Source organism: Anguilla rostrata, chromosome 16 (genome assembly GCF_018555375.3).
Source record: "Anguilla rostrata isolate EN2019 chromosome 16, ASM1855537v3, whole genome shotgun sequence".
NCBI classification, from domain to species: Eukaryota; Metazoa; Chordata; class Actinopteri; order Anguilliformes; family Anguillidae; genus Anguilla; species Anguilla rostrata.
The window spans coordinates 23,696,691-23,720,979 of NC_057948.1; the positions used below are offsets into that span (position 1 = coordinate 23,696,691).

General features: G+C 49.4%; 1 protein-coding gene across 1 annotated transcript; it reads left to right on the forward strand.

Moving 5' to 3' along the window:
- Positions 1 to 1,756: 1,756 nt before the first annotated feature.
- On the forward strand, positions 1,757 to 23,867 carry cep152 (centrosomal protein 152). Its single transcript, XM_064312835.1, has 28 exons — positions 1,757 to 1,965; positions 2,498 to 2,619; positions 8,273 to 8,382; positions 8,711 to 8,777; positions 9,094 to 9,447; positions 9,722 to 9,872; positions 10,272 to 10,412; positions 11,769 to 11,908; positions 12,054 to 12,254; positions 12,523 to 12,670; positions 13,197 to 13,288; positions 13,399 to 13,562; positions 14,195 to 14,405; positions 14,845 to 14,958; positions 15,748 to 15,878; positions 16,012 to 16,140; positions 16,482 to 16,617; positions 16,734 to 16,925; positions 17,470 to 17,739; positions 17,928 to 18,059; positions 18,327 to 18,956; positions 19,174 to 19,249; positions 19,407 to 19,532; positions 19,950 to 20,037; positions 20,374 to 20,471; positions 21,664 to 21,820; positions 22,168 to 22,274; positions 22,606 to 23,867. The coding sequence occupies exons 2-28, from the start codon at positions 2,527 to 2,529 to the stop codon at positions 23,406 to 23,408; spliced, it is 5,061 nt and encodes a 1,686-aa protein (XP_064168905.1). The 5' UTR covers positions 1,757 to 1,965; positions 2,498 to 2,526; the 3' UTR covers positions 23,409 to 23,867.
- The last annotated feature ends 422 nt before the right edge of the window (positions 23,868 to 24,289 follow it).

The window sequence follows — 24,289 nt, forward strand, 5'->3', positions numbered from 1 at the left end:
GTGGAGCTTGCAGCGCTGAACATTTCTGATTGGTCGAGTACTCGTAGCATTTGTGTTGTATTTATTTTCCGCCATTACCCGCCATGTTTGAAAATATGCAGCGGCAAGCCAATTTATTTTCATAATAACAAATCAAACTTGTATGTTATGCGGCGCAGTAGCCTACTTTTGGTTATAGCCTGTCAACGTCTTGGAATTATAACGTGTGCTCTTCTGTTCTTTTCTTGCGTTAGTATTCGTTTTATGAAATGCTAAGCATTCGTGCTGGGACAGCATATTACGTAGGCTACCAAAACATTCAAACGGATTAATTCGGTTGCTGAATATTTTCTTCCGGATTTTCTTTGTTAGCCCGTTGTAATTGACTCAAAACGTTTGATACAGTTATGTGAGGTATGCGGTAGTTCTGCATAATTAACATTGGTGATACAGTACAAACAAACTGGAAATCACCTTCCGCACTTTTTATCCGGGTAAAATAACAGGTTAATTCTAGTAATCTTCCCTTTAGCTTTTTCAGACTGCCGTAATTTTACTCAATTTTACTGCCATTTTTCAATTCCACGAAAAGACCAGGAAGACTATGGACTCATTTATGGTGCATGGTTCGCATCTGGAGTGCACACTTCGCTGCTCGGCTAGCAGTAACTTCGAAGGAAAGCAAACGGTGGCTGTACCACTACTAATTTACATTTTCACGCAAGTCCGAGTTTTCGTTCTATACTTGTCATTTTGCGATTAGCCTATATGGAATTGACGACGAGAAAGTAATAAAACAGCAAATTGTTTACAACGTGTGCATGTTTTCTGCTGTTAATGAATGTGTTTGAGAGGATATATGAAAATCAATAAATACAAAAGTAACCATATATAGTCATTGTTGGTAACCCGTTGTATATAAGTGGAATAAACCCCTCCGGGCTGTCCCGGTTATTAGAAAATAATGTAGGCTACTTCGGTGGTAGCATGGGGTTACAGAAGAAATCATATGACAGATGGACCGACGACAACGTCAGTGGGCTAATTTGCCTAATCTTCGCGGTACTTTAGACCCCGGTGGAAACGCAGACAACCATTGGCTGAAGGAACCTTTTAGTTCCTGGTAACGTAGTTCCTGGGACTGAAAGTTCCGGGTAATTTTGGTGGAAACGCGGCTTAAGTGTGCATTTTTTAGCCTGGTGAAAACCTTGAAGTGTGCAAATATATATCCAATCAGAATACTGATGATTGTATGACTTGAAGGCGGCCTAGCCCTAGTCCATAAATAGGATTAAGTAACAACGGGCTGCTGCAAATGAACAGCAGGAGTTATTTTGCATCCTGCGCAGTAACTGGTGAGGAGGCCGAAAGCCTGTTTTCTGAACGTATGTTTGTTTTCAGAATCCATTTAAATGTTTGTGGAGGACGGGAGAATAACATGTGAATAAAATGTTAAAAGCTGGAAGCAGGATGTTTTAAAAGACAGTTTGTAAAAGTGATTGTAATCCACCAGACGCCTGAACGCGAAAATTATGACCAGTGACCACACCTCGTCCTTGCGTTTCGCCAGTCGCCACCAATCAGCGAATGAGGGCCTTCCCGCTGTGTCGGGCGCCAGCTTTCAAAACTGCCACATGGACACGCCTTTCGGCGCCCATCGACTAGCAAGTTTCTTCACTGTGATTATTAATTGACCACGCCTTTCTCTGTTACGATTGGATAACTGTAAATCACACCCGCTCGATTCTCATTTTGAATGGCTTTCCGTACTGTCAGTTATGATGTAAGCGCTAGCATGTAAACAGTTACCAATGCTTTGATTGTTGCTATGTGGACGAAATTGAGTTTTTGCGGGTCGTAAAGCCATGGCGATTTTTTCTGAATTATTTATGTAGCTAGTTAACTTTGTCTATGATCATAATACCTATTATGTTTGTCTGCACTCGTTTTAGACATCAGTGATCGGTTGAATTTAAGACATCAACGGTAAGTTGTGAACTGAATAAGTATCTGAAGTTGTTTGTTAATGAACAAAACCGTGTAATGCCTGATGTGGAATATCCATTCATTTTATAACATTAGCTAGCTAACGTTAATGTTTCTGTTGATAGTTCGCTTGCTTACTTAGCCTTTTGTGTTTTCAAGTACCCTGCAAGCTAACTTTGCGTGTAATAGTCTCGCATTTTAGACATTTCATTCTAGCAAGGTCCATGTTAACTTGGTAGGTGGGGACCCTACCATAGGGTATCTTAGGCAAAGTTAGCCGATCAAATTAACGTTAGTAGTCGAACTGTTAAATAGCGTTAACTAGCTACCTAGGTTGAAACTTGCATGTTCTCTTGCCAGACTTTGAATTAGAGTGCGTCTTAAATATTTTTGGAAGCAAGTTAAGTTACAATTTCAGCTTTCAAGCGTGTTGTCATTCACTCCTCAGAAAGGTAAACGTTATTCTCAGTTGCTACTGGCTAAAACAAATATCTGTAATTTATATCTAACGTTAGTTTGACGTATATTCTAGATTGAAAGTGACAACATCCAGAATCCGTCATGTCCATCGACTTCGACAGCGTTGCTTTACAAGCTCAGCAGGAAGAAGAGGAGGAAGACTATGATGCGGAAGACTATGCCAGGGAGCAGGAGGTACTGTGGTGGTCTCAGTTAAACCGAAAACCGCCCCCGATCTAAGTCGACTTGTACCTGGGTCTCCGTGTCGTGAATTGTCAGGAACGAGATATATTTGTATTGTTTATAGGAATGAAGAGAGACATTGAAACAGTTTAACCAAAATACAAAAGCACAAATGCACATAATTGCTTTTACTCCTGTTACCTCATTTGCTTGCTTGCAAACCCAGTATTTGCCATGATTGACCGACCCTGTCCTTGTACAGTCGGGGGTGGCAGAAGATAAAAGCACTTGGTGCAGACGAGCTGTTTTTTTATACATGGCTGGTAGAAATATTGTAATTGCCATCAAATGCTTGTCCAAGGAACACTGTATAAAATTTGTGCTTTTTGAGTAGTTATGTAGAATTTATGCTATATGAGTATGAATCCTCTTTTTCACTCAGTTGTAGAAAAGCCATCCCAGACTGCATGTGAAAGTGCAGCTGTTCAGGTAACAGTGGTCTTCCGTTAAACGCATCGTTCTGTAATGAAGGTGATCCAACCCCCTCCAGAGAATTGGAGCAAAACTTGGATGGCAGCCTAATCCCGAAGCCATCCCCTTTTCATTGTTGAGCAGTCTGGTTTGAATTGAACAAATGGCTCATTGTGTGAGAGGCTACAGCTAAAATTAGACTAACTCAAATTGTCTTTCATTAACTTTCATGCACCTGTTTGCGTGGTTTTAAAATATAGGCTACAATTTACACTCCTAGGATGTAAAGGCTTTTAAAAGTGGTGTCCATTGACTTAATGTGGGTCGAACTGTCAGTATACTTCAAAATTCCAAACTAGCATTTAAACAAACAAGTGATTTACCATGGTAACTGCTGGGAGAACTTAAGTGGTGTTGCAGGCAGCCTAATCCTGATTGTGGCAAAAGTTGGCAAGCCTCAAACCACCTGCTCTAGCCTACTGACAGAACATATTATCTCAAGTTTGTAGCCTGCTACACACTCAATGCTGTGTCTAATAACCATTGCTAGAAGTAGCCTTATATTATTTTAAATACAGCATTCGGAGCTTCCGGAAGCAAGCAGTTTTTCTGGGAATTTTTCTATCTAGTCTGATATTGATAATTGATTACTGGCAAGCTAATTATGATGCCTGGGCAGTTGGATAACCAAATAATTCTTCTGATGAGGCTCGGTCCAGCAAATTGCACTAATGCTGTTAATGTTACTCCTATATTGATATGTCTAGTCATTATTATACTGTTGCTGGCTAATCATTCCAGACTGTGACAAACGTTAGAATAGCTTGGCTAAAGGCATGGACAGCATGTTCTCTTCCTTTGAAACGGTCTGGCAGAAAATCTGATTTCCCACTTAATGTCAGTGAGGTCGTTCCATGCAGTTGTGTGATCAGACATCCCCATGACAGGTCTAGGATCAGGTTCTCCTGTGTAATGTCTGTGTTGGCTAAAGGAATTCTGATTGTTCATCTCTTCTTGGGTGCATTTGCTTCTGGCTCCTTCTTCACCAGATGTCACTGATGAATTTTCTTTTACGCAATAAATCAAGATTTCATAATTTATTATGATCTTTTTTTCTGATATTAAGTCTTGCTGGACAGAGAATTCAGTCCTTGCGTGCCACTGTGGCTGAGTAGGCCTGTGGGACACCCTGAGCCAAGATGCAGCTGTGTGAGGGCTCTGATGTCATACTCTTGCTACTTGGTGATGTAGGTCTATTTGCTTTTTTCACAATCGAGTATACCAGATGAGCACATGAGGATCTGCCATAAATCTTCCTCTTTTATTTGGTAATCATGCGGTGCAAGTCCACATCTCATATATTGTAAATATGCTCAAACTTGAATTCTCTTCAGTTGTGACAAGAGTAATTGACTTAGAGAAAATTAATTTCCTTTACTTCCTTGAAGAACAAATGCTCATTTAGATGAATTGAAGGGCATTAGTTCAGCTTTCATTTGTACAGTGCATTTTTCAGTCTAAAGCCACTAGATGGCACTATATGATTGTGTTAAACTTGAAGTAGGTTGGCGAAGCGTAATGATTCAGTTTGGTTAGTGCTGTTGGGATGTTAATTAATCTAAAGAACTGAGGGGGAAAAGGGTTTCAGCCCTTTGGGTACACCCCACATCCTGGTCTTACAAATAGGAGTGGGAATTCCAGTCTGGGGGGGGGGGTGTAATATAAATGGCAGCAATGTGATGAGACTGAGAAAGGTATTCTGGGACTGCTGCTGTGTTCAAAGACTGCAATCATAAAACAAATCCCTCTGCTGTTTGTGCGCTCTGTGTGTGTGCGTGCTTGTGTGTCTACTGTTCTGTTGTGTGTCTGTAATGTGTACTTTGTGTGCATGTGCATGCGTAGCGTGTGTATTCTGTGTGTAGTCTGTGGGTGTAGCATTCATGTGTGTGCATGTGTGTGCTTGCTTGTGCGTTCGTGTGTGTGTGTGTGTGTGTGTGTGTACGTGTACGCACGCGCGTGGGTGTGTGCATGCTTATATTCTTGTGTGCACATTGCACAACCTGGAATCATCTTTTTCTCATGGTCTCATAAGGCCTAAATCACTTTATGATCGCTGCTATTGAATCTGAATTACAGTATAAACCAGTCAGAATATTGAAACAAATGGTGAACCTCTGGCAGATTGCAGATCTAGTTCCGCTCATTAATTTTGGGAGAATACTCCCATGTCTTGAGAAACTAAAAGTGCAGTATTTTATTGGCTGATCTGGCATCCAGCAGTCTGAGGAATCTCTGGGTGTCCTGAGGTTTGTGAATGCCCTCCATTCACTGGGATCAGCTGGTGGGTCATGCTTGGACCCTGGGGCAGGGCAGAGGTTGAGTGTGAGTGTGGACTGATGGACAGACTGTGAGAGTTTAAAAGGATATGGGCCTAGATCTCTGAGCTCGGTGATGTAGCCCCTCCCCTTCTCCCACCATATGCTGATGGGGCACAGCTGTTTCTCTCCATGGAGCATATTGCCTCATGCATCAAAGCTTGTCTTAATGGCGTCATGAGCTGGGTGATCAGCCGCCATCGCAGTCTCATTTCATTACATTTAGGTATTTTAGCAGATGCTGTCATTCGGAGTGACTTACACAGACATACAGTGCATTTATACAGCTGGGTTTTTATTACTGAAGAAACCCAGGTGAAGCACATTGCTCAAGTGTGCGTAGGCTGTGCCACACGTGGGATTGAAACTCGCAATCTTTGAATTACAAGCCTGGTTCCATAACTGCTGTGCCCTGCTGACAGTTGATGCCCATAACTGACATTTTAGGCTTTTTGACTGGGCTACTTGCGTGACGTTCAGTTGATGACCTCAGCCTTGCCTAACCCTAGGTGCTGCCCCAGTGCTTCCCTACACAGAGGCAGCAGTGACACAGCACTGCTGCTGGAATTCTTTTCAGCTGTGCTTAGAGGCAAATGGGTCCTTTGGCTCAGAATAACTTTGTTGAAAGAAACAAGTAAAGCTGTGGCCCATATTGTCTTGCAAAACATTTTTTCCTTGACACTATAAGCAGAACATTAATCTTTTGCTGCATTTTTCATATTTAGGCATGGAAGTTGTGCAAGTGGTTGCACTCATTTGCTTTAGCTTTAGCTAGGATTATTGGAATGTCTTGCGGCGTTGTTTGCTGCCTCACCTCAAAATCTTGGGGGCAACACTGCTTTACCTATCAGCAACATCATCCCTATTCTAGCATCTGCCCATCACCCATGGCAACACCTCAGTGTCTGTACCCCCGACTGCCAGGAATCTCAGCGTGGTCCTGGCTAACGAGATGTCTTTTACTGAGAATATTGCAGCTGTCGCTCATTGCTGGCTGAATTTTCTCTACAGCGTCTGAAAAGCCCATCTTTTCCCTCCAGTGTCTGCTCACCAGCTGGTTATCCAGTCGTTTGTGCCGGACACCTGCAGCTCTCTCCGTGCTGGTCTCCCTGCATGTGCTGTCAAGCCTCTGCGCTCTTACAGAATACTGCTGGTTGACTCATCTATAATAAGCCGAAACACAGGCCTGTCACTCCACCCCTCACCTGTCTCCACTGGGGGCCCAAATGAAATGCAGCCCTTGTGCCTGCACCCTGTTATCAAACCTTACACTCCTGCTGGAGCACTCCGCTCCTCATCCCCTGGCCTCCTTACTGTCCCTCCCCTTTAAGTCGAGGCCCCTCCTCCCTCTGAGCCCCCAGTGCTGAAATGCCCCCCCCCCTCCCCAATGCCGAACTCTGAACGTTTGTCATGGCCTTGCTAGCTCCAGCTATGCTGCATTCAAAGCTCAGTCCAGTTTGCTATTTGAAACACTACATTCTCAGTCTCCAGTTAAGCCTACTGCGATGCTTTGCTTCATTCTGTATTATGCTAATATATTTACTGCTTGTAAGTTATTCATTGGTGGTGACTGCTATCAGTTGTGACCCTAATGCTGGCCTTCGGCCTGTGGGTGTTTACACTTAAACTGAGTGAGCTTCTCCAATCAGCCGCTAATGGGTTCTGACTCAGCCCCTAGCAATCTGCCTGTAGCAGAAACCCTGTGCTCTGATTGGTGCAGGTGAACCGTTGCTGGGTGTGTCATACTTTATGCTCTGGGTTTCCCTGAGCATGCTGGAATTCTCATGCCTGCTTTCAGTTCTCAGATTTTGCGCAAGGTTCAGCACAATGCCTTTGCGCTGTGAGTCAGACTGGAGGAGCCTGGCTCTTCACCACGGGACCTGCGTCTCTGAAGCCTTTCCTGAAGTCTGCCGTTCCAGCTAGCTGTGCTGAGGGCTTGAGCAAGCTGCCTTGGTTTTCACTGAAGCTGCCGGCTTGGACATGTTGAGGTTTTTGTCGGGGACAAAGTTCTCTCTCGTTGCGATTGTGTGTTAATGCGCAACTGCGATCGGTCATGCACAAGTTATTTTAGCTGTTGCGAGCGCTGGCGTTTCTGCTCCAGTTAACTGCGGGTCTGCATGCCGCTGGGGCCGCAGCCGAAAGTGACCGGGGTAATTGGTGTGACGCGTTCCAGCTCCGCGCTCCACGCATGAAGGGCCAGGGCGCACGTATGCCGGCGCGTTGCGGTGCTGCGGGGTTGCCGTGGGGTAGCCGTGTGCTTCCTGTGCGCCTTACACGCGTGAACAAGGGTCATGGATGAGGACGTTGGCGAGACCGTGAAGTACATTCGGGTGTCCTTATGGCAAGTAAGTCCAACTGGTTAGGCCTGTTACTTCACTCTAGGGCTTCTCTTGACCTCTGATTGGTTGTCAGAGGGGAAACCCACCAATGAAATTACCTCTCTGGTTGTGGTCCTGGTGCACTGTGCTCTGTGTTCTGCGGCAGTCAGTTGGCTGCAGACTGAAGTTTTGTTTGTTACAGGTTTTATTGGAATGTATCCTAATTAGGCCGTGCATATTTTATGCGTGACTCTGACTCACTGATGATTTGTAGGATTGGTTATTGGAAACCCCCTATTTTTTTTGCTGTCCTCCCCGTGAGAAATGCATGAAATCCCAGTTCTGCGTAAATAAATGACCATCCAAAATCTACGTTATTTTATTCAGGGGTCTTAGACTTTCCTTGGAATTTCAGTGTAAAATATAGAATTATTTCAGCTAGAGAGTGTTTGAATGTGGAATATGGGAGTAGTTCGGTCCTGACTTTGCCGTTCTCCCCAGCTACATCGGCTCCTGACGGATCTTCCGGATGACATGCTGGAGGACAGCCGGGACTGCTCCTCCCCAGAGCTGGAATACTCCACCTGTCGTGACCGCAACGCTGACCACAGGTACACCCCTCCAGCTTGTCCTGCAGTGGTTCCTTCCAAAGGATCTGCCTGTTGAGTGGACTAGTACCACTAGTAGCTCTCTTGGGAGGAGAGGTGTTGGGAGCAAATTTTGACAATGTCACATTTTGCAACACTGTTGGTAAACTGTTCAGAACCACCTCGTGCTGAAACGGGCCTTTTAAATGTGCGCCTTACTTTGTTGTCTGAAACGTGCTTGTGGCGTTCCCATGCTGTCAGTGTGCCTGAATGAGTCATCTGGTGTGTGCTCTGACCTGTTTGAGTGTTTTTGAATGTGATTCAGCAGTCACAGGGTTGCCATGTCTTTCAGAACTCCGCTTCAGTGGGAACAGCAGCCTAACTGGACTGATCAACAGGGCGTTTCTGCTGCTGACGATGTGAGTCATTTGACCCCAGCGCCAAATAATAACAGGATGTGTTGTGCTAGCTATGTGCATTCTGTCTGGGCACATCCACTTCATGAATATTCATAATGATTTGGAAAATTCGCACACTTAACTAAAGTGGGGGGAGGGACAGAATCTTCATTGTTGAGCACACAGACCTGGTTATCCATCTGGAAAATTGAGTTTGTGTTGTGATGGTAGCCAACAAGCAGGCCGAAAAACAGCCTGAGCCTGAAAGTTTGACCCAGCCTGAACGTTGAGGCTAGTCCTGTCCTTAAGAGATGCTCTCTTCCGGCTGCTCTTGTAGAACTACGAGAATGGCTATGACCAGGAAGCGTACCCATATGAAGACGGGGTGGAGAACTTTAACGGGCACGCCCACCTGCACCACCACGCGGGTCAGGAGTACATGAACGGGCACGGCGGGTACGCCTACCCCAGCCTGGGCACGGAGGAGTCTGCCATTAGCAAGGACTTCTCTCCCGAAGAGGAGCGCCAGCATGACGTGTACCCGCCGCAGTCTGGCCACCATGGAGAGGAGTACCAGCACGAACCGTACCTGGCCCAATCTGGCCACCCTGGAGCTGAGTACCGCCAGCCTGAGGGACAGGCCGAGGAGCTGGACTATGGAGACCAGACCAGCACCAGACCACTCTTCCAGGTGTGCGACACTCTCCTGTAATGATTTGAAAGATGTTTTATCTTATGTCAGTGTTACGATGCCATCGTAAATGATAGTTAATTGAGTTGTTTTGTTTTTGCTGTTTTGCTTCTATGTTGTGTCTCAGACTAACATAACAGCTCAGTCAGTCCTTGCATTCCTTGGTACATGGCTACTGACTTATGTCATTTATTGTTTTCTGGAGAACTACTCAACATTATTTTTTTAGCAGATGGTGTGTAAAGAAAAGTTCTCAGTGATCTCTGCTCTGTAGAATTTTGAAGGTGAAAGAGCAGGGGAGAGCGTGCCGGACCATTACAAGGCCCACTACAACCCCGCCCAGCCCAGGATGTTCAACCCGGAGGTGCCCCGCCAAGATGGCCGCTTCGAGCCGCTGCAGAGGCAGTTCCTGGACGCGGGTCAGGGTGAGTAGTGCGTGGAGAGCTGACTGAGGCTCCGCAGCGTCGCCCTCGAGAGACGTTCCGGAGTGTTCCGTTGCACGGACGTTCTGTGCTGATTCTCTGATCTTCACGCCGTACGGTCAGGCTGACACGGCCAGTGCAGGGATTTGGGTAATCTGCTGAGGGAACGTTAAGATCAAGAGTTTACACCGTTCAGTAATGGAGCGGAAAAAAGTAGTTGCTCTGTTGCACAGAGGAACATGTGGAATTGGATAATGCTGTGCTGCTCCAAAGTCAACAGTACAACACATGGAGGAATTGAGTTACACCCTCTTATGACATCAGCACTTCCTGATGTGGGTCACTGCTTGCATGCTGCATGTTCTTGAGCAGGATCGTGTGACCGTGTACTCGCTCTCTCAGATTCCGCAGATCACCAGCAGGTGGCGCAGCTGCAGATTCTCAACAAGGCTCTGTCCAGGCAGGTGGAGGATCTGGAGCAGAAGCTGGAAGACAGTAAGCGCAAGATGAGATACCTGGAGCACCAGTTTGCCATCATCAAAGGTAGGCGGAGCTGCAGCCTTCTATCTGGTGGGGTGAGCACATGCCATTGGCATGCATGTTGCCTGCTTGTTGCGTCATTGGAAATCTCTTGTTGCCATTGTCCCGCCAAGCTGTTGTCAATCTCTTGGTTCAAATTTGTGAGTCACTGAACTTATTGCAGTTCCTCCCATTTTGGGGTTTGTGAAGTTTCACCCTTCCATTAATCCTTTGGAGAACTGATTGAGAAGCCTGTGTCTCGCTGAGCGGTGGTTGAGAACAGCCTGTGTCTCGCTGAGCGAAGGTTGAGAACGGCCTGTGTCTCGCTGAGCAGAGGTTCAGAACGGCCTGTGTCTCGCTGAGCAGAGGTTGAGAATGGCCTGTGTCTCGCTGAGCAGAGGTTGAGAATGGCCTGTGTCTCGCTGAGCGGAGGTTGAGAATGGCCTGTGTCTCGCTGAGCGGAGGTTGAGAACAGCCTGTGTCTCGCCGAGCAGAGGTTGAGAATGGCCTGTGTCTCGCCGAGCAGAGGTTGAGAACAGCCTGTGTCTCGTCCGAGCAGAGGTTGAGATGGCCTGTGTTCCCTGAGGAGTGGTTGAGGAAGGCCTGTGGCTCGTGAGCGAGGTTGAGATAGGCCTGGTCTCGCTGAGGCGGAGGTATGAGAGAGCCTGTCTCCTGAGCGAGTTGAATCGCACTGATCTCGCTATGCAGGAGGTTTTAGAGCTGCCTGGTCCCGCTGAGCAGAGTGTTAGAATGGCCTGGTGTCTCGTGAGCAGAGGTTGAGAATGGCCTGTGTCTCGCTGAGCGGAGGTTGAGAACGGCCTGTGTCTCGCTGAGCGGAGGTTGAGAATGGCCTGTGTCTCGCTGAGCGGAGGTTGAGAATGGCCTGTGTCTCGCTGAGCGGAGGTTGAGAATGGCCTGTGTCTCGCTGAGCGGAGGTTGAGAATGGCCTGTGTCTCGCTGAGCGGAGGTTGAGAACGGCCTGTGTCTCGCTGAGCAGAGGTTGAGAATGGCCTGTGTCTCGCCGAGCAGAGGTTGAGAATGGCCTGTGTCTCGCCGAGCAGAGGTTGAGAATGGCCTGTGTCTCGCCGAGCAGAGGTTGAGAATGGCCTGTGTCTCGCTGAGCGTAGGTTGAGAATGGCCTGTGTCTCGCTGAGCGGAGGTTGAGAATGGCCTGTGTCTCGCTGAGCGGAGGTTGAGAACAGCCTGTGTCTCGCTGAGCGGAGGTTGAGAACGGCCTGTGTCTCGCTGAGCAGAGGTTGAGAATGGCCTGTGTCTCGCTGAGCAGAGGTTGAGAATGGCCTGTGTCTCGCTGAGCGGAGGTTGAGAACGGCCTGTGTCTCGCTGAGCGGAGGTTGAGAATGGCCTGTGTCTCGCTCTCAGATGAGAAGGAGGGTCTGGCGGTTTCCCTGAGGGAGGCTGGTCACGTGATGGAGGAGGCCAGGGAGCAGGAGGTGCAGCTGCAGGGGAAGATCAAGGCGCTGGAGCTGCAGGTCCAAGCGCAGGCCGACAGAGAGCATGAGGTCAGAGCCATGACTCTCCTGAGTTACTCCTGTTTGTAATTCAGCTACAAATCCATCTCTGCTAACTGCAGGCTTCCCTCAGTGTTTTAGTTTAGCTGCTCTGGCCCCAGGCCAGCAGTGTAAATCTCTGGTTGTCTGTCTGCAGAGCGTGAAGAAGCAGCGGATCGCAGAGGTAGCGGTGGACAGCGTGAAGCTGCAGATGGCGGAGCTGTGTCGCTCGGAGACGCTGTCCCGCGCGCGCGAGCAGCACGACCGCGACCTGGCGGCCCTGCGCGAGCAGCACGAGAGCCGCACTCTGGCCCTGCAGCAGAGCCTGGACTCTCTCAAGCAGGCCCTGGAGGAGAAGGTCAGAGCGCACTGTCCCCTGGGCACACGCACGCGCTCGCATACATACATACACACGTACGCACACATTCACACATACACTCACACCATCTGACTGTCAGCCTCAGCTGGGCTCATTTTGTTGTAGTGACCTGTGTGTCACTATCATCCTCAGCTGTGCTCCTGGCTGTGCTGGTCTCTGTGTCACCATCAGACTGAGCTGTGCTGGCCTCTGTGTCACTGTCAGGCTGAGCTGTGCTCATGGCTGTGCTGGTCTCTGTCTCTGTCAGACTGAGCTGTGCCAGAGGCTGCAGGAGCAGGTGAAGAAGGTGGAGCGGGAGAGGGAGGAGGAGAAGCTGGAGAGAGCGGGAATCATCAACACTCTCTCACAGCGCCTGGAGGAGAGCCAGACGCAGTGTGCTAACCTGCTCCAAACTGGTGTGTGTCTTTGTGCTCACTGACCTAAGCAGTTTAACACTCAAACACGTTCTTGCCCCTGTGCATCTAGTATATGCTCAGATTGGAAACCACAGCTGGAATAGCTCAAAGGTGGTTTTGGGATTCAGTTTGAATTTGATGCCATAGCAGGCACACATTTACATTTTCTAAACGCATCATTTTGTAAAAGAAAGCACATGGGAAGTCTCCTCCCTCTGGGTGGGTTTCTGACTCAGTGTTCAGCTGTCAGGCTTTGGCCTTGATTCACTCTGATTTGTAACCATTGTGAAGGAATACATCATTGTTGCCACTAATTCATTTCAACCCCCCACCTATTTACCCCTGTTCACATGGGATCAAAAGTTTAGGAGTGTCAAACAGACTAGGAAAAAGCTTATTAATAGTAGTAAAAATACGTAGGTAAGAAAGATGGCCTCTTTAAAGTGGTATAAGTACTTATTTGTAGGATAAATCACATGGTGTGACTGCTGTGTTTTTTGATGTGTCTCCGCTCTGTGTCCTGCAGGCACCGCCCAGGAGGTCAGCCAGCTGCGGATCCAGCTGCAGCAGGCGCAGTCCCTGAAGTGCCTTAACGACAGCATGAACAAATCGCTTCAGGTGGGTAAAGCCGCCACGCCCGCGCGTGCAGTCCGGCCCGTCCCACAGCGACCGGGACCGAAACGCAAGCGTGCGACCTCACCTTCATCTCACCCACCCCTTAAAAACAGGAGGAGCTGGCTGACCTGAAGGAGCAGATCACTCTGTACGAGTCCGGCATCAAGCTGGGGGCGGTTTCGCTGGACTCCAACGGCGAGTGGGAGAACGAGCTGTCCGACTCCTACGTTCAGCTGGGCATCAAAAAAGCCAACTGGAGGAACGGCAAGCTGCACAGGTACGCGTGTGCGCTGCCCGGCCAGATGGGCCCGTGCTCCCGCTGTGTTTTATTACGGGATTCATGTAAAAGGAACTCGATCCATCATAATGTTCTGCAGTGCGCATAATGTTCTGCAGTCCTCTCATGTCAAAATGTTGCAGTTTGGCAGGGCTGGGTTTGGACACCTGGGAAACGTATGTTGTTACAGGAAGTGGTATTGGCATGCCAGAATGGGGCACTCTTCCTTTCTGACTAAATAATATCCAGTGCACTGATGAGGGCAGTACACTCTAGAGAGTCTTTCAGATGAGACCTTAAACTCAAGTCCTTGCACACTGTGCTCATTAAATATCCCATGAGAGGGGAAAGTGTCCTGTAAATAATGGGGTCTGGCCACCTCCTGTACACCTTATTGGCTACATTATCCCTTGCATTCCCTATCCACTTTGAGTCCACAGATTATAGCTGCAGATAAGTTTGTTCTCAGTTATTGCATTTATAATAATAATTTCTTGCATTTAAGCACACTCAAAGCGCTTTACAGAACTCACAAGAACCACCACCAATGTGTAGCACCCACCTGGGTGATGCACGGCAGCCATTTTGAGTGTAGGCCTTGAGCGCATTGCGTCTCTCCGTGGCGCTCACAGGCCCCTCTCGGCCGTGGTGTCCGACAGCAGCCTGCCGCGAGACGAGCTGGTGGCGGAGCTGAAGGCCGAGCTGCAGCGCTTCCTGGCCAGTCTGAAGGGCAAGAGGAAGAAGATCTCTCACCTGCAGGAGGAGCTGGACAAGGCCAAGAGCCACGCCCAGGACCTGCGGGACCAGCTGGAGCGGGCCGAGAAGAGCGCCCGCGACTCGAAGGTGGGGCTGGGGGGGGTTTGCGGAAGCCCCCATTTATCTACAAGGCTTGTAGTTTGTCTGTTCATGGTGGTTTTTGGGGGGGAGGTACTGAAACATGGTGGTTTAAACTGTCCTTTTTGGAGGTTGTAGCTGGTTGTTTGAAGTACATGGATAGGAGATGAAGATGATGAAGCACACTGCTATTTGTGTGTTAAAGTCAAAAATAAGACAAATGAGAAATTTATTGATGGTTGGAAAAAAACTGTTTAACAGTTATCACATAAAAATAGCAAACCTAAGATGGTAAAGTTAAATGAACAAAACTATTAGAAAGCAATAATGAATAAAAATAGAATAGACTGTTTAATTGAATTGTAAATCATTTTGTGAGCATTTCTGATTCCCTTATTGAAGTTCTGCTGCTAGATTGTAATTGTCACTTCCTCTCTGTGTCCTGCAGGTGAGGGAGACCAGTTTGGAGAAACATCTGGAAACCTCTGGCGCAGGAGTGGCTGCGCAGGAGGACCTGGCGAAACTGCAGAAGGAGAAGCAGCACCTGCAGGAGAGCATACAGGTGAGCAGCATGCAGCCGATTGGCTGAACGGGGGCTTGTGCTGTCGCAGCATGCAGCCGATTGGATGAACGGGGGCTTGTGCTGTCGCAGCATGCAGCCGATTGGATGAACGGGGGCTTGTGCTTTTGCAGCATGCAGCCGATTGGCTGCATGAGGGCTTGTGCTGTCCTAATGCAATGTGAAACGCATGCTTTAAACCAGTTGTTTCTGAGCTAGGTTTTTGTGGGCATTGTGTGGTGCGTGTTGTAAAGTCTGTTCACATGTGGATACATTCATAGGCTTGTGGGCTAGTTGGATTCAGGTGTGTTTCATTTTAACCTTTGCTGCGTTGCATTATCACATTAACGGTAATCTCTGCTGTTTCACTACCTCACTGACCACTGCAGAAATTATTCAATAAAAAAACAGACATGGTTGTAGCTTGTAATTTTTTACATGCAATTGCAACATTAGCGAGGTGTTTTTGACTTGTTTTGGCTTTTCGGAAAGGGCACCACATTATCCTTATGGGCGAGAATTGTGGGGTAATCTAGGCCCTCATTATGTGGGGAAGGGCATGGAACATTTGGGGTCATGCTGAAATCAGGCGTGTTTAAATGATCTGGGAACACACAAGCATTACTGCACCTCATTATCTCTGCATGACTCATGGGGTGTGAGGGGCTGTTCCTCCAGAGAGGAGCATGCTGCTTCAGAGATGACCCCCACTGACGTGCGCACTCTGGGGGTCGTTTGTGCTCATTTCCTGGGCCTGTCCGTGTGTCTGTCTCCCCCGGCTCCTCCACACAGACCCTGGACAGGCAGAAGGAGGAAATGAGGCGGAGCGAGGAGAAGCTGAAATCGGACAATCTGGAGCTCTGCACCAAGATGAGGGAGATGATCCAGGAGTTTGACCAGGAGAAGCAGGAAGCTGCAGAGAGGTAGAGCAAGGGGAACAATTTGGCAGTTGTGTGGTTTGAATTGTGTTCGTGTGATGTTTGAGCTGTGTTCGTGTGGTGTTTGAGTTGCGTTTGCATGGTGTTTGAGTTGCATTTATGCGTATGTGTATTGAAGGTATGAAAGGACGCAGCAGCAGTACAGGGATGATGTGGTGAACCATGTGCGTGAGGAGCTTACCCGCGAACACACCGCTCAGCTGGAGGAGCTGTCTGCCGAGTTTCAGCTCAAGATCCAGCACCTAGAGTAAGGATCCGGAAGGGGGCGGGGCTGGGTCAGGGCTGGGGGCGGGCCTACGTATTTTATCATTCACCCCCGCCCACATCTTTACTTTTATTGTTACCTGCACCATTTGTGATGGTCCCCATTGTCACACTGTACTATATGTCCATATTAACATGATTTTGGGGCAAGTCTGTGAGTTGAGTTGAACTAGAACCTGGTCCCTCAGTTGCACTTAAGGAAAAGTCACAGGGAAGACACAATTGACTATAGTAGCATGGTGGTATTTTTCAAGTATTGCTGTGAAACTGTGTTGCGTATGCTTGGAGAGAAGAGTGACCCGGTGTCCTGTGCGTTTGGTGCAGATCCCAGCTGGCGGATGGGAGTAAGGAGATGCTGGCGGTGCAGGAGTGCTACATCACCGTCTGCAGGGAAAAGGACGCTCTGGAGCAAGACCTGCATGCCAGGATGGAGGAGGAGAGGAAGAGCATGGAGGAGGAAGTATGTAGCACGTACGGCACTGCGCCCCTTAGTGGAGATCTGCAGAACTGCCTGTCCACCGCAGCACACAGGGAGTCCTCTGGCAGAGAGTAAAGTCTTTGCGTTTTGGTCCTCAGCTGAAGGCTCTGATGGGGGAGGAGCGAAGCCGAGCCCTGGCGGAGCTGAGAGCCGCGCTGGAGGAGGAGCACCGGGCCGCGCTAGCCGCCTCCAGGGCTCAGTGGGCCCAGGAGCAGGAGGCCGAGGTCCTGCAGCAGGTCCAGTCCCAGCTGGCCCAGGCCAAGGCCGTCTGGCAGGACCAGCACAGCAAGGTACTGATGGCAGAATGAGGCCGAATCCGCCCCAAAGTGGGAAGAGCCTGTTTCAATCAATCATACGATTCTGTGGAGAGCAAAGTGTTTTTTACATTGGTCAGTCAGTCAGTGATTGACAGCCCATCAGAGCTCTACCTATAATGTTGTCAATAACCCATGTGTATCTGCCTGTAGTTTGGAATTTGCCTCTGTTAATTCTGAAGCAAATTAATTCAGGACATTCCTGGGGGAAAAAATGTTTTCCCCATTAGAAAATGCTAATTTTTTAATTAAAATTCCAAAAATATTGTCAGGAGCCGAAGTCTGAGACTACACACAGAAGCCAGAGGAAGTGAGAGGAAAGTAACATGCAATACATGCGCAAAAAAATAATTTCACCAAAGCTCAGTTGAACCCAACACTTAATTTGACACCACACGAAAACTTACACTCAATGTGGAATTTTTTTCAAAGGAAAATTTCACAGGGCAGGGGTCAGTGGAATGCGTGGGGGAGCAGTGGGGGGTGTATGACTTTACCCCGGCTGGTGTGCCCCCCTCAGGCGTCCCAGGCTGCGATGGAGCGGGTGGAGAAGGAGTGGAGGCGCCGGCTGGAGGAGGCCCAGGGGCGCGGCGGTGCGGCGCGTGGGGGCGGGGCCCAGGACCACGCCTCGCAGACGGACACGGCGGTCTCGCTGGACGCGCGGCTGGCCTCTCAGAGGCTCCGGCTGCAGCGCGAGGCTGACGAGGCCAGGGCGCGGGCCGTGGAGGAAGCCGCCAAGCGCACCAGACAGGAGCTGCAGGACACACACCTGCAGGAGCTCACGCAGCAGGTAAACCACTTCCTGTGGCATTACTGACCTCACGCACTGGACTGCACTTACATGGCTTTCACACAGATCCCGCACAAACTCAGCTCTGGGGAGCGCCCACTGCGTTTTGTGAAATGACTTGGCGGTATGACTGAATAGTGTGCTCTGAGTGTGACGACCGTCGCTATGTGATGCGTTTCCTGCCGCAGGTTGAGAGCGCGGTGTCCAGGGCCCGTGGCTGCTGGTTACAGGAAATGACCTCACTTCCCGAGTTTAAGACCCACCTCCAGACGCAGAGACGGGAGTGGGAGAAACAGCAGGAGAAGGACGTTGTTCAGCAGGTACGAAATACATGGAAAAATATCCCTCAGCCTGGTACTGATGCCCGGCTCAGTCTGGATCCGGTCCTGAATCTGCCTGTGTTCAGTCTGAATTTTTAGAATTTATAGTTGAGCACTGATCCTACAGTGAGACTGTTCAGCTGATCAGAACACCGTGCTGTGTTCAGATCAGCGACTAGGATTACACAGGTGGGGTTCACCGTTTCTCTCTCTCTTTCTCTCTGTCTCTTTCTCTCCCTCTCTCCCCATTCTGCCGGGCTGTGCCAGGTCTCCATGGCGCTGAAGGAGGCGGAGGACAGCTGGCAGCGCACTCACCTGAGGAAGCTGGAGGAGCTGGAGGCGGAGCATCACAAGGAGGCGGAGTCTCTGCGCCGCCAGCTGGAGCAGCTGCGGGAGGAGGAGCAGGCCCTGCTGAAGGTGGAGCTGGCGCGGGCCCGCACCTCCTGGGGGCGCGAGAAGCAGGAGGAGATGTCCCGCCTCCGGGCCCAGAACGAGCAGGACTACCGCTCCTTCCTGGAGCAGCACCGGGCCCAGCTGGAGCAGGCCCTGGCACAGGCACGGGAGGAGGCCGATCGGCACCGCGCCCAGCTCCTCCTGCAGAAGGAGGCGGAGTTCCAGAGGCTCCTCAGGGCCAGGCAGGAGGAGTGGAGCGCCCAGCAGGAGCGCAGGAGCCGCGACGAGAGGGAGCAGTACCGTGAGGAGGCCCTGAGTGAGGTGCGAGCCGCGCTGGACGCGCTCCAGAACCACCTCAGCGAAGGCCCGGAGAGGAAGGGGCAGTGTGGCGAGGGCGGCAGTTCTGCCAGTCTGCCAGAGGGGGCGCTGTGGGCTTGTGTTCAGGCCGGCTGCAGGAACTTGCTGTCTAAGGCTGTGGCCCAGGCCAAGCAAGAGTGGAAGAAGGTGAGACTTTTTTTGAAACGCCCTTTTTCCTCAATTTAGAACTTTAATGGTATTTGTAAATCTGTCTTGCATAACCAGGATAGATAAGAATATGGAATTGGCCCCTTCTCTGAGGCTGTTAAGTCATGTGTGTGCGTGTGTGTGTGCATGTGTGTACGTCTGTGTATGTGTGTGTTTTACTATGTTCTGTATGATGTTCATTGCCTCATCTCTCCAGAGTGGTCAGGGGAAACCGGGCCGGGTGTTGAAGGAATCCCAGGACCAGCGGGAGAAAGATCCGTGCCAGAATCCCAGTAAGCCGATTGTCCCATGACACCTACATCTATGTAGCTTGTGTTGCACTAAGCTCATTCCTAAATAAAAGCAGCGCTGCTAAAATATGCTGACCACACCCCTGTTGTCATGGTGCGGTTGCTTTGGTAACAAACAGGCTTTGTGTTGCTCTGTTAGCTCCCCAGCCCTGCAGTGGAGTCTGCGCAGAGCGGGTGGGGCGGCTGCAGAGGCACCTGGAGAAGGCCTGTCGCCAGCTGCAGCACACCGTACGCGAGAACAAGGCCAGCGCGCAGCGGCTGAAAGGTACATCGCCTGCAGGGGGCGCACCTGAGGCACACACTGGCTATAATCGGGAGCACGAAAAATGTAATGTTGAACGGGGGCTGCAGTGAACTTGTCCCTCTCACCAGTCCCAAGGACTGCTGGAAAGCACAGCTAAGTGTTCAGAGTTCCGTTCAATAGATCATTCAAACTGCAACATTCTGGTGAATAAGCCACTCGTTCCTGTCTCTAAGAAGCTACGGCCTCTGTAGGGAGGGAGGTGGGGTTTCTTTTGTGAGTGAGGCGGGGTCTCTAGGGATGGAGGTGGGCTTTCTGTTGAGGGAAGTGGGGTCTGTAGGGAGGAAGTTGGGGCTTCTTTGGGAGGGAGGCGGGCTCTCTAGTCAGTCTGTTGTGTGGATCAGGTGTGGAGCTCCTGGGTTTTCTTTGTTTTAATGGCAGAAGAGCACGAGGCGGCCATTCGAGTGATGGAGCAGGAGCACCAGAGGAAGCTCCAGGAAGTGAGGCGGTCCAGCGGGGGGTGCTCTCCGTACGTTAAAACCGATGCCTTCACTTTTAAAATACCATTATGTGTGTATTGATTTGGTATCGCTGTCATGTGTGTGTTGTGTCTGTGTGTGTTGATTTGGCCCTTTTGGTGTGGGTGTGTGTGTGTGTGTGCGTGTGTGTTGATGTGTCCCTGTTGTTGCATGTCTGTGTGTGTGTGTGTGTGTTGATGTGTCTCTGTTGGTGCATGTCTGTGCGTGTGTGTGTGTGTGTGTGTGTGTTGTGTCCCTGTTGGTGCATGTCTGTGAGCGTGTGTGTGTGTGTTGATTTGGCTGTGTTGGTGTGTGTGTGTTGATGTGTGCCTGTTGGTGCATTTCAGATCTAATTCCCCCCGGGGCTCTGACGGGCAGCAGTGTCTGCAGGCGGGGCTGGAGGAGATGAAGGACCAGTACATGAGAGCAGTGGGGAAGATCAGAGGTAAACGTCACACAGCGTTTAACCTGCAGCAGGACTAATACCCAGTCGGCTCACAGTGTTTATCCTGCAGCAGCGCTAAAAACCAATCAGCTCGCAGTGCTTATCCTGCAGCAGGACTGACCCCCAATCAGCTCGCAACGTTTAAAGAGTAACTGCGCTCACTGTTTCAGGCTAACTCCGCCTACTATACATGTGTCCTGGGATGGGTGGACTAGGTGTGTCCATCTCATTTGCATAAAGTGTTCTATATGGAAATGAATTTATACAGCTAGGCTGCGCCTGGCTCATGAACCTCGGATCAAACTGTCTCGGCATTGCAGATCAAATTTAAATCAAGATTCAGCAATTACACGGATCATTGCTCACCTCAAATGTTTTCAGAAACGTTTTAGTGTACTGTTTAGGTGGAGTATTAGAGCGTTTATGAACAGGCCGCCATGTTCCTCCAGTTTGAAAAATGTTGGGCCGCAAACCAATCCAGCTAATAAAGTGTCCCACTGTATTAAAAAGTAATCGGACATATTTGTGGGCGGCAACAATGTTCTTGATTGACATCTACATGACATTATAATACTGCCAAAGAGGTATTTTCGAAATCACAATTGAGGCGGGGTCAGAGTGGAATGCAAAAACATTTTTCAAACGTTTGTGGTCAGCACCACGACATTTCCTGCAAGCCTTTTCTGCCTCATGATATTTCAGAAATGTTGATATACCTGCATGGATTAAAATGTTTCATTATGAAGTAGACAAACATGTTTACAGATTTTTTTAAAATGGTCTAGGGTGTAATTACCCTTCTAACGAACAATCAGCTCACAACCTATAACCTACAGCAGGACTAAATGACGCTAATCACAATCAGCTTGCAGTGTTTAACGTGCAGCAGGTACAGTGATGTGATGATTTATGTGATGCGGTCAGGTGTGGTTGTGGGGTGCAGTAGTGTGCATGTGAGACAGGGTTGGTTGTGGGGTGCAGTGATGTGTATGTAATACAGTCAGGGTTGGTTGTGGGGTGCAGTGATGTGTATGTGATACAATCAGGGTTGGTTGTGGGGTGCAGTGATGTGTATGTGATACAGTCAGGGTTGGTTGCGCGGTGCAGTAGTGTGCATGTGAGGTAGTCAGGGTTGGTTGCGCGGTGCAGGGCTCTGTCCCACGGTTCTGGACGCTGGCTGTGTTTGGTGCAGGGGACATGCTGAAGTACCTGCAGGAGAGTAAGGAGCGGGCGGCCCAGATGATCCGGCAGGAGGTGCTGCGGGAGCGGAGGGACACGGCCCGCAAGATGAGGCGCTACTACCTGAGCTGCCTGCAGGAGCTGCTGCAGGACGCCGGGACCAGCCAGGGGTGACTGAGGCCCCTGCTCTGACTATATAACACCCCCACTGAGACCCCCCACTCTGCCTCTACTAACCCCCCCACTGAGATCCCCCACTCTGCCTGTACTAACACCCCTTATTCAATACCTCCACTGCCATCCTTCATTCTGTAACTCCACTACCCCTCTGACTCTCATCTCTCTATACCTCCACTATCATACTTCTCTCTACACCTCCACTGCCATCCCTCTCTCTACACTTGCTCTATCATTCCTGTCTCTACACCATTTAATACTTCCATTATCATCCCTTACTCCAGACCTCCACCACCATCCCTGACCTGTGCCATTTTCCCACCCTCCCTTCATCCTGTAGGGCAGAGAAGAAGATCCTCAGCGCAGCAAGCAAGCTGGCAGCCATGACCAAAGTTCTGGAGACACCGCTGTCTAAGAGGAGGGAGGGCAAGACTCGTGCAGGGCAGAGTAAGAGCGCTCTCCTCTCCTCCTCATCTCTCCTATTTCCAGGGTGAAAGTGCTCTTTTCTCTCTTCAGTGGAAAAGCACTCTCCTCTCTCTATTTTCTTCAGAGTAAGAGCACACTCCTCTGTTACTCTGCAGAGTGCTCTCTCCTCTCATCTTCTTTCTTCAGCCTAAAACTCCTCTCTTCCCTTCAGATGAATAGTGCTCTTCTCTCCCATGTCTTCAGAGAATGAGCATTTTCCCCCTTCAGGTGCTTGAAATACCAAATGCCTTTTAAGGTAATTTAAGGTAAAGAGATCTTTAAAGGCTTTTCCCAATACTCTTTGTGTGAACAGGTGCATCAAAGGCCAAGGGGGCTACAACTGAAGACAAATCCCAGAAATCGTTAATTTCCCCTTCAGACCTGAGCCAAGCTGGGGGGCGTAAGGACTCTGAGGGGAACCAGAAGTCCCCCAGTGCTGATGCCAAATCTGAAACAGGTCCGCTAAAGACCACACCCATGGGTGAAGCTCCTTGTCAGGATTCACTGAAGCTCATGAAGTGGAGGGTCCCTGAGGAGGATGGTTTCAAAGCCCCGCCCACTCACTTCCTGTCTCGTACACCTCTAGGTGGAGCAGGGCGCAATACCTCAGTGGCTGTCTGTACCGGTGATGTAACAGCAGCCAACGTAACCATGAGAACGCACAGCAGGGAGCTGAGTGGCGGGGGTCTCTTCCAATCAAAGGCCTATCACGCTGCAGAGGCTGCCAGTGAGCCTTTCCTCATCAAGGAGACCCCTGTCAGGGATGAAGGAAGCCATAGCGACTGGAGCGCGATCAGCATGGGAGCGCACTTCAACCACCTTTTCCCCAACGCCAACCGGGCCCAATCCTTCCAGCTGGACGCGCCTTCATCGGCCTCTGTCTCGGACACGGACGAGGACGACTTCAGGACGATTGCCGTCACCGCCAAGCCCGATTTCAGAGGCGTTCCCAGAGGGTCGTCTGGCTCCAGGAGCAGACCCGGACCCAGGGAGCCAACGCCGGGGTCGGAGGGAGAGAGACTCCGCAGGTTCTGCTCCAAGAACCTCTTCTCAGAGCTGAAAGGCTGCCAGCAGGACAGTGGCTTTGACAGCCCTCTGTCTCTCCTGCACAAGTAAAGCCCATGTCTGCGCTGCAGGTCCTTGTGCCGGGTGAACTCTCAGGCCAACCTTAGGGCCTGGAAGGATGAGTGGATAAAATGCCTACCCGTGTTTGTGTGGGTGTCCTGAGTCCTCACTTTGTCGGAGAAGTGGGTGACAACTAACGCACAAGATTGAACAGATGCACAAGGTCTGTGTCTCTGTCAGTGGAGGAATTTGCCTGTTCTGGTGTTCTAAAAATGATTGAAGTACCTAATCTGGTGAGTCTGAATTTTGCGTGTGTGTGTGTGTGTGTGTGTGTGTGTGCGTGTGCATTTGCTTGTGTGTGACTGTTTTGTAATGAGTGCAGTAGTTTTTATTTTTTTATTTCACGTTTTTATAATACAGATTTTAATTTATGGCTTTTGTCTTATGTCAGTTTATGAAATATGTGATGCCTATGACAAATTATAAAATAAATTATTTTTTGACACCTTTTTCCCTGATGTGCATTTTTGAAATCATCTCATGTATACTGTACTGCACTGAAAATGAGGGCCAACACCGACATGACTGACAGTGTGACTCAGAAAAGCCAGTTATACTATGTAGGCCTTTGTGGCTCTTGTAGACTCTGTGTTTGTAAACCCCACTAACGCCTTCTTAGCCCTCAACCCCACCACACCAACGTTGAAGACGCCCTTGAGCACTACAAGCAAAATGTCAAGCGAGGAGGTGAGGTGGACAGAGATATTGAAAATAGCGTTTTTAGCAACATTTAACAAGGAACTTGAGTAATTGGTTAAGATCTACATTAATTTGCTACTATTTGGGATGTTCTGGTTACAAAAGCAGCTGAAACCATTACCATAATATAAATTGGCTGTAAATTTTGTATGCATATTCGGATGACAGAATTG